We start from the raw sequence: 9,612 nt of genomic DNA, 5'->3' as shown, positions 1-9,612 counted from the left end.
CCAAGCAAGCTCACACGACGCCATGTCAGTGGCCATGCGCGCCGATCCACGCACCAACACAACGATATCACGACCACCAACAACAACTCCATACCCGTGAGAAGAGAACGAGCACCACCGGAGCACATCCCGGGCCAAGCCCAACCTTACCTACCCAAAGCACAAGCTCCGATCTTCCCCAGGCTCGATCTAGCCTGCCCGAGCATGAACCCTAGATCTGGACAAATGAAGATGGCAGGTGGTTCGTCGATTGTGGTTTCTTGGCGGCTATGAGGTGCCTGGCCCGCATGGCTATGATGCATCAGACATATGACTTGGCATGATACCATGACGACGGGTACGATGAGCTCCGGGTGAAAGCCTAGCACCAACTTCGCATGATGTTGGCAACAACAGAGTCCTCATATGTCATTGCCCTCCTTGGAGGCATCGTCGTGGAGCCCCTTCACCTTCCTTGTCGATTGGACCTTGAGCTCTCTGGTGAAACTCAACCTTTGGCCTCAACTGGAGCAGCTGCCGCATTCCCATCGCTTCGCCCTTGGCAGCATCATCTTTGGAGGTCTACTCTTCTATCAAACTACGGTGGTTTGTGTTGTCTTGCGGTTTTGTCGTCGGCTAGGCAAGTGTGCTGCCTCAGGGCCCATGCGGAAGCTGAAGCAACGGCTTTGGAGATCGCCTTTGCGTTGGGGATGTCGAGTCTAGTCACTTGGGTGGCAAAGTCGTTGGCTCATCTGGTATGCGGCCTCGGGATCACTATGGAAGTTGGAGCCACAACTCTGAAGTTCTCCTTCGCATTGCTTGGTGTTCATTCCGATCACTTGGGTGCCAGAGTCGTCGACTCATCTAAGCACGGCCTCATGCCAGTGTGTGTGAGTTGTTGAGGCTTGTAAGGTGAAGCGGCGACTCTGATCTTGTCACAAGGGTGGCAAAGTCGTTGGCTCACTGGTATGCGGCCTCAAGATCACTATGGAAGTTGGAGCCCCATCTCCGAACACCCAGTCCGATCACTTGGGTGCCAGAGCCGTCGACTCGTCTAAACACGTCCTCGGGCCGGTGTCTGTGAGTTGTTGAGGTTTGTAAGGTGAAGCGACGACCCCGATCTTGTAGGTGTCGTGCCTAATCGCTTGGGCGGCAGGGTCATCAGCTCGCTTGATTTTGCAGGCTTGGGGTGGGTGTGTATTGGTCTCATTTGTATCGCGACCGATTTTCCTTATAAACTAGTCAGTTCTTTTCTTTTACTCCACCAGTTGCAGAAAAATAAGTTCGCATTTTTCATCTCTATTTTTGATGGAGTTGCATGCGAGAGTGTTTTATAGTTTATGTTATTAAAATTGCAAGCCTTAGCTTTGATATTAACATGCGTTTTTCTCAACAAGAGAATTACAGAAACCATTTTTTCCAAAGATAATTGGTGTGCAAAAAAGATATAAAAAATGGACACACCATTAAATGAATATAATGAACTTATTTAAACCATAAATGAATGTTCAATTTAAGAAGTCAGATAAAAAAAACTCTTATCCTTGTTTATATGGCGCTCACGTATTTCCTGATAAAATTTTGACGATCAAATTGACTGATAATACATGAGTTGCATGTTACAAAAATTATATCATTGGAAACTAATTTAAATACAAATTGAATGTTATAGTTTGTGTGACAAGTACGTTTTGTTGATCAAACTTGGACCTCAAAACGTATGTGCACCATGTACATAGCAACGGAAGGAGTAAAAACAATAACACACTAGTACCCGCTAGTAAATTGTATGCTAGCAGTCAAATATTTAAATCGTTGTCACAAAAATAGTGATCAAACTTGAACCTCAAAACGTATGTGCACCATGTACATAGCAACGGAAGGAGTAAGAACAATAACACACTAGTACCCGCTAGTAAATTGTACGCTAGCAGTCAAATATCTAAATCATTGTCACAAAAATAATGATATACACCCAATGTAGCAACGCTACCCACACAAATAGGGGATCATGAAACATGGGTTCAATTAAGTTTTTCTCTAAAACTTTCTACCACCTGACGATAGAAACATCATAGATGGTCCAAACAATAAAATCATGAACCCTATGAAGGAACAATTGACGTGCGCCACCAAAAGCTAACAGAGAAACTGGTAGAAAGAGATCTCACGTAATGCCACCATTTTGGTGGGATGTAAAGCAGGTCACCTTCCTCCAATATGTTGTCCATGAATTCAAGATCTTCTGTCCTTGGGAATTCCTTAACATCAATGTTGTCAAGATCTACCTGCCAAAGTGCAGAGACATTGTTTGTACAATAGTCTCATGAAGATCAATATCATTCAAAGAAATTACAGAGCATATAGCTTTCAGGCGAGAGGAACATGGATAGCTTGGACAATTACGAAGCAAGGTTGAACATGAGGATGATACATAGTCAAATATTGATTACCAAACTTGCTCAGCATCAAGGTTGCTCACAGCAGATCTCGGAACAAATTTGGGCATGATGGAACTGTGTCATCGCAATTTCCGGAAAAGTACAAAAGGCAGATAAAAGAAAAAAAGTTATGTACTAGAAGCTAGAGATCTAGTTCTATTTTCTTTGCCTGACAAATATTTTTCACCCATACATTGATCTAGAAATACATCTGTTCCAATCACTGCATAGTTATCTAACACAGACCACGCACCTGGCTTGTATTGCTTAGCATAGTTTCCATGTGAGGGTACAAATCCTCGGAGATGGAAGCATGATAGAGTCTAATATACTTTCTGCCCAAGACCTGTCAAGAAACACATATAATAGGTTTATTTAGAACCTAAATGAAATATGTCACTCCCATTGTCACAATTAGTTAGTAGGAGTAGCTGACTTATAAATAGCTAAAGGAAATAACGGCAGACACTGGGAATAGGTGCAAGGATACAACCATCTCCAGATCGAATTCAAATTAGCGTAATGTTTTGCCTTAACCTATGTTAAGCTGCACGAAAGAATCTCACCACACATCTTCATTTGAGCATGCAAGCAAACATAACAACGAGATCCGTCCCTCTCATTACAAAACTGCGAATAACATGTGTTTTCAATGTAAAGATATAACTTCAACAAGTTCATAGCGTACTGGTCCGTGTGCAGCCCACTTTTTAAAAAAATAAAGGAAATACGAAAAACAAGAACACAAATTTAGGTGATTTAAAAAAAATAGGAATCACTTAATTGGCTTGAATGAATACTGACATTCTGATTACCCCTTTTCGGAGCAAAAGAAAAACAGAAAAAGACTAGTCCAACGAAGTAAGGATTTTCATCCATACAAATGGATGGTTACAAGCATTAAGCATATCAAGGAACCATTAGTTTGTTGTGGCAACTAATGATAGCAACCATGCAATCTATTTGTCTTACTTAATATATGTGATATTTGTTTTTTATTTCAAAACAGGAGCATCAACCAATGAAGTGAAGTGAAGCATGCCATTCTCGTAATGTACATATGCCGTTTTTATTCATTGGCATTAGTGGCTTACTTTTCATAATAGACCCTTAAACTAAGATAGCCTGTTTCTGTGAGAGTTGACTGGGGTCTTGATTTTAGGAGGACGCCTGCCTACTGAAAAGCAGACGAAACAACAAAGGAGACAGCTTGGTTCAATATATTTCCTAATGGGGGTGTCAAATTCATATCTAAGTGCAGTCTGCAAAGTATGTAGAGAACCAGAGATTACTGGTTGAAGTATGAATAAATCAGATTTGGGAACTTAAGGTCCCACAACTGGTAATTAATTTCCAAATAACGCCCATAAGATGTTATAAAAATTGAAGGTTTCGAAATAAATAAAAAACTAATCCACCCTTCCCTCATAGCCTCACCGCCCAATCCTTGGGACTAACACCTTCGTTTGCACTACATATGCCCCTTCCCTGAAGTTGAACCCATATTTCAGAGAGAAATTTGCACTACATATGGGAGCGTGACCAAAAATCAGTTTGGTTTCATGCCTGGGAGGTCGACCATGGAAGCCATTTTCTTGGTACGACAACTTATGGAGAGATATAGGGAGCAAAAGAAGGACTTGCATATGGTGTTCATTGACTTGGAGAAGGCCTATGATAAGATACCGCGGAATGTCATGTGGTGGGCCTTGGAGAAACACAAAGTCCCAGCAAAGTACATTACCCTCATCAAGGACATGTACAATAATGTTGTGACAAGTGTTCGAACAAGTGATGTCGACACCGATGACTTCCCGATTAAGATAGGACTGCATCAGGGGTCAGCTTTGAGCCCTTATCTTTTTTCATTGGTGATGGATGAGGTCACAAGGGGTATACAAGGAGATATCCCATGGTGTATGCTCTTTGCGGATGATGTGGTGCTAGTTGACGATAGTCGGACGGGGGTAAGTAGGAAGTTAGAGTTATGGAGACAAACCTTGGAATCGAAAGGGTTTAGGCTTAGTAGAACTAAAACCGAGTACATGATGTGCGGTTTCAGTACTACTAGGTGTGAGGAGGAGGAGGTTAGCCTTGATGGCCAGGTGGTACCTCGGAAGGACACCTTTCGGTATTTGGGGTCAATGTTGCAGGAGGATGGGGGTATTGATGAAGATGTGAACCATCGAATCAAAGCCGGATGGATGAAGTGGCGCCAAGCTTCTGGCATTCTCTGTGACAAGAGAGTGCCACAAAAGCTAAAAGGCAAGTTCTACAGGACGGCGGTTCGACCCGCAATGTTGTATGGCGCGGAGTGTTGGCCGACTAAAAGGCGACATGTTCAACAGTTAGGTGTGGCGGAGATGCGTATGTTGAGATGGATGTGTGGCCACACGAGGAAGGATCGAGTCCGGAATGATGATATACGAGATAGAGTTGGGGTAGCACCAATTGAGGAGAAGCTTGTCCAACATCTTTTGAGATGGTTTGGGCATATTCAGCGCAGGTCTCCAGAAGCTCCAGTGCATAGCGGACAGCTAAAGCGTGCGGAGAATGTCAAGAGAGGGCGGGGTCGACCGAATTTGACATGGGAGGAGTCCATTAAGAGAGACCTGAAGATTTGGACTATTGACAAAGAGCTAGCTATGGACAGGGGTGCGTGGAAGCTTGCTATCCATGTGCCAGAGCCATGAGTTGGTTGCGAGATCTTATGGGTTTCTCCTCTAGCCTACCCAACTTGTTTGGGACTAAAGGCTTTGTTGTTGTTGTTTTTATATGGGAGCGACTCTTTGGTGGACGGGGGCATTGGCTCCCTTTTTTTGAAATGATTCAAAAATCATATTTCCAAGTTTTAAAATATTTGAAAAAATAATGTGGAAACTTATACATATTCATGATGGATCTGTGATTTTCATTCAAAAATATTATGATTTGCATGCAGCACAAAAAAAAATCCCGACTCAACAATAAAAAAAGATTGGCCCATTTTCATTTATGTATTTGTTTTTTTTTCTACGCCACGTATGAATGCATATTGTTATGAAAATTTTCTTGAACGTGTTATATGTGTATTTGTGTGTACAAATATTTTCGATTTCTTTTGCAATGTGGAAATATGTTTTTTTTTTTAAGTCCACCGATGCACCCGTCCACCAAAGGGCATTTCCGCACTACATATGCCCTCCTGTTGAAGTTGAGACCCATATTTCGGAGAGAAATTCTTCACATAAGAGTATGCATAATTCCAATTTCCCATAAAGTGTAACTCTAGCTGCAGTAACACCGGTTTGGTTATCATTCATGTGATACCTGAGCAAAAAGGTTGTGATGTGGGTCATGATGCAATGGTGTCACAGTCCCATGAGGGCCAAACCAAGCATTGAGCGACTGGAGTTCCCCACCGCCAGCATAACAGTACTCAGGAACAATTATGTCTTCACGAAGCTCTTTTATCTGCCAAATATTACAAAATAACTCCCAATAACTAGATAGGAAACTAAGTCCACATATGAAAATAGAAAAAGGATCAAACTTCTCAGGAATAGGTTACCTGGTCAAACAATGGATGCTGAGCTAGATACGTCAAGTTTGCAGAACAATCAGGTGACGACATTCTCTCAAGAAACTGTGAAAATGTGATAAGGTCCTGCCTCCACTCATTACAAACATAACTTTTTCCAACCTGACAAATCATTAATTATACCAGTGTGCTGAGAACTTACATAACAGAAGGGAAAAGGATGCATTTAACAGTATTCGACAAAAAACAAGACCTAACTCATTCAAGCCAAACTACTCTTATGGATAACACAAACAAGCTATTGCTTATTAATGACCTGTTAACTTCACAGGTAGCCAAAAGACAAACATGTATGCAACTGTTTTAAGATTTATACATATGTTTTGAAAATATACAAACAATACTGCTAGGAAACCAAGACTAGATGCATATGAAAAAAGATGCTACAGAATCTTGGTCAATGATTTAAAACCAAAAGTAGGCATATATAGGGGAAAACAGTAGCAGATGGATGGGTCGTATAAAAGAGTTGGTTGGTAGGACTAGGGTTCCTACCGGCTCTACTCCGTAGGTTATACGGGCAGAATAGCGAGGGTTGGGGGTGAGGGCGGCGGCTCCGGCATGTTGGCGCCGTCGCGAGGGAGAAGAAGGGCGGCGGCGGCTAGGGTTTGGTGCGGCTAGGGTTTCCGGCTCCTCTGGAGCCGGGCAATATGATAGAACTATCTTTATTGCTTAATCTCAAACGGTGTCTTACAACTAGTATTTATAACTTTAGCCTAAGATAACTTGCCTAAGATAACTTGCGTAAGAATTAACCTAAGATAACTTGTGGGCTAAGATGCCAGGTGGGCCTAGCTAAACCGGCCATAACACTTCTCCCCGCCTGCACAAACAGCTCGTCCTCGAGCTGTAAGGTGGGGAAGCGCTTGCGGAACTCCTCGAGGCGATCAGCCAGCGTCAAGCACCTTCTCGACAGCTGGGGCGGCCAGGTCAGCGGCGACGGCGTCCTCCGGAATGTAGTCTGCAACCTCCAGGTAGAAGAGTCGCGGGCAGGCATGGCCGGGCGTGTAGGGCTCGTCACAGTTGAAGCACAATCCTTTGCGGCGACGCTCGAGGAGCTCGGCTGGGGTGAGCCGGCGGAACGGGCGTCCCGCGGTCGCGGCGAGGGGTGCCGCAGAAGCCTGCGTAGGCCGACCCGGCGCGGAATCCGGCCCGGGTAGCAACCCAGCGGTCCGGAACGGTGATTCCTGCTGGATGGCCACCGCGCGGCGCTCGAACGCGCGGGCGTGGTACATGGCTGACTGGAGATCTTGGGGTCCCCGAAGCTCAACGTCCACGCGGATGTGATCCGGAAGGCCACCGACAAAGAGGTCGGCCCGCTGCTGTGCCGTCACACCCGACGCATGGCATGCCAGAGCCTGGAAACGGTCGGCGTAGTCCTGCACCGTGGAGGTGAAGGGAAGGCGGCCAAGCTCCGCGAGGCGGCTCCCGCGAACCGGGGGCCCAAAGCGGAGGAGGCAGAGCTCGCGGAAGCGCTCCCAAGGAGGCATGGCACCCTCGTCCTGCTCGAGAGCGTAGTAACATGTCTGCGCGGCGCCGTGGAGGTGATAAGAGGCGAGCCAGGTACGGTCCGAGGCGAGGGTGCGCTGCCCGCGAAAGAACTGGTCGCACTGGTTGAGCCAGTTGAGGGGGTCCTCCGTGCCGTCATACGTGGCGAAATCGAGCTTGGCGAACCGGGGCGGCTGCTGGTGGGGCGCGCCATGGCCCACTGCCTCGGCGGTGCGGAGGGCTGATGACGGCGCCTGGTCCATGGTGGGAAGGCCGGCGTAGTTCCCCGTGGCGCCTGACGCCTCGGGCTGCAACTGGGAACCCGACGGCGGCCGGGCCTCTGTATAAGCCGGTGGAGGGGACGTCCTGTGGAGCCAGCCTGGAAGCAGAGACGGTGACGACGGAAAGCGGACCTCCTGGATCGGAAGGCCGCTCGGCGCGGACCGGCCCAGGCTAGGGCTGGGCGGGGGCGGTGGTGGCACCTGCACGGTGGCCGCAGGGAGGGACGACGCGGCTGGGGACGGCGTGGTCCAAGCCGGCCACTGAGCTGGCGGCGCGGGTGGCGCCGCGAGTGACGGCGTCGGCCACTGGGGCGCGGACGGGGTGGCCCAGGTCGGCCACTGCGGGCCCTGGGCGGCGGCTGGCGGCGCGGGTGGCGCCGCGAGTGTCGGCGTCGGCCACTGTGGCCAAGGCGGCGTCGAGGCCGCCGGAGGGGGAAACGCTGGGTAGCCTCCGGTGATGGCCCCCGGTACTGAGTACCACGGCAACGCCTGCTGACCCGCGGCCATGGCTGGATGGAGTGGTGGAGGCGGCCCGTACGGACTTGCCAAGTAGAGGCGGATGCCCTGGACCGCGGCGACGAGGTCGGTGAGGACGCCGGCCATTGCCTCCGGTGTGAGCTGCTGTGTCTGCGGGGGAGGTGATGGCGGCAGCGTAGGTTGGACGGGGGCTGGTGGCCGCCCGTGGCCCGGCGCGGTGCCGGGTGCCTGGAGGGGCGGCGCCGAGAGCGACGCCGTGACGCCCGCCAGGAGCGAGGCCGTGGCGCCCGGCGCGGAGGCGACGGCGGTGGAGGAGTTGGCGGCAGCGGCGGTGGTGGAGTAGACGGGCAGCGGCGGTGGTGGCGGCGGTGGATTTAGAGGTGGAGAAGACATGGTCGAAACCCGGGTACCTGATACCAAATTGTTATGGCGCTGATAGAAGGAGGGCGCGAGAGGGCTGGCCGGGGGCCTTTTTTGCCCACGGCCGGGCAAGAGGGAAGGGATTTCCTTCTTAATTCTTGCTTGATTAGATTGATACATATCCTCTCTTTATATAGAGAGGTTTACTTGACTCCCAAGCAAGGCTTACTCGACCCCTAAGCAAGCAACCCTTATCTCAAATTAACCCTAAGACTAATGGGCCCATTAGGCCCATTACGTACTCTAACACTAGTGTTATGGCCGGTTTAGCTAGGCCCACCTGGCATCTTAGCCCACAAGTTATCTTAGGTTAATTCTTACGCAAGTTATCTTAGGCAAGTTATCTTAGGCTAAAGTTATAAATACTAGTTGTAAGACACTGTTTGAGATTAAGCAATAAAGATAGTTCTATCATATTGCCCGGCTCCAGAGGAGCCGGAAACCCTAGCCGCACCAAACCCTAGCCGCCGCCGCCCTTCTTCTCCCTCGCGACGGCGCCAACACACCGGAGCCGCCGCCCTCGCCCCCAACCCTCGCTATTCTGCCCGTATAACCTACGGAGTAGAGCCGGTAGGAACCCTAGTCCTAACAATTTGGTATCAGCTAGCTTTGGTTCGATCATGTCTTCACTGCCGCCAAGCCCGTCTCTTCCGCTGCCGGTCACCTTGTCGCCTCCGACGACCACCACGACTGACACCCCGCTCCTGACCGCGCTGGGGTCCTCCGTCGCGCCCGCCCCCGCCGTCCTCACCTGGGAAGAGGTGTCCGGGGTGCTGCGGGACCTAACCCAGGCGGTCCAGGAGATCCACCTGTTCTTGGCCGGGTCCTACGGGCCGCACCCGGCTGCGACGCCCATCGCCGCCCCCGTGCCACCGTGGCTGCCATGGCAGCCGTCGCACCAGGCGGCCTTCGCCGCGCTCGCCGGGCCGCTGCAGATGCCATCCAT

At 49.3% G+C, this 9,612-nt stretch overlaps 1 protein-coding gene across 5 annotated transcripts in view; it reads right to left on the bottom strand.

Annotated features, from left to right (window-relative positions):
• Positions 1-1,804: 1,804 nt before the first annotated feature.
• Positions 1,805-9,612, bottom strand: part of LOC119341255 (lysine-specific demethylase JMJ30-like) — an 18,770-nt gene continuing 10,962 nt past the window's right edge. The window contains exons 3-7 of one of the 5 annotated variants that reach the window (XM_037613123.1): positions 5,971-6,102; positions 5,730-5,873; positions 2,674-2,766; positions 2,433-2,495; positions 2,138-2,267 (exon numbers count right to left, since the gene is read on the bottom strand). In XM_037613123.1, the coding sequence (XP_037469020.1) occupies positions 2,448-2,495; positions 2,674-2,766; positions 5,730-5,873; positions 5,971-6,102 (417 nt within the window). In that variant the 3' untranslated portion in view covers positions 2,138-2,267; positions 2,433-2,447. The other 4 variants (XM_037613125.1, XM_037613121.1, XM_037613122.1 and 1 more) reach the window with 4 other exon arrangements.

The sequence above is a fragment of the Triticum dicoccoides genome, chromosome 7B, assembly GCF_002162155.2.
Source record: "Triticum dicoccoides isolate Atlit2015 ecotype Zavitan chromosome 7B, WEW_v2.0, whole genome shotgun sequence".
Lineage (NCBI taxonomy): Eukaryota > Viridiplantae > Streptophyta > Magnoliopsida > Poales > Poaceae > Triticum > Triticum dicoccoides.
Note: the sequence above shows the minus strand (reverse complement) of the source record. Positions and strands in the feature narration are given on the sequence as shown.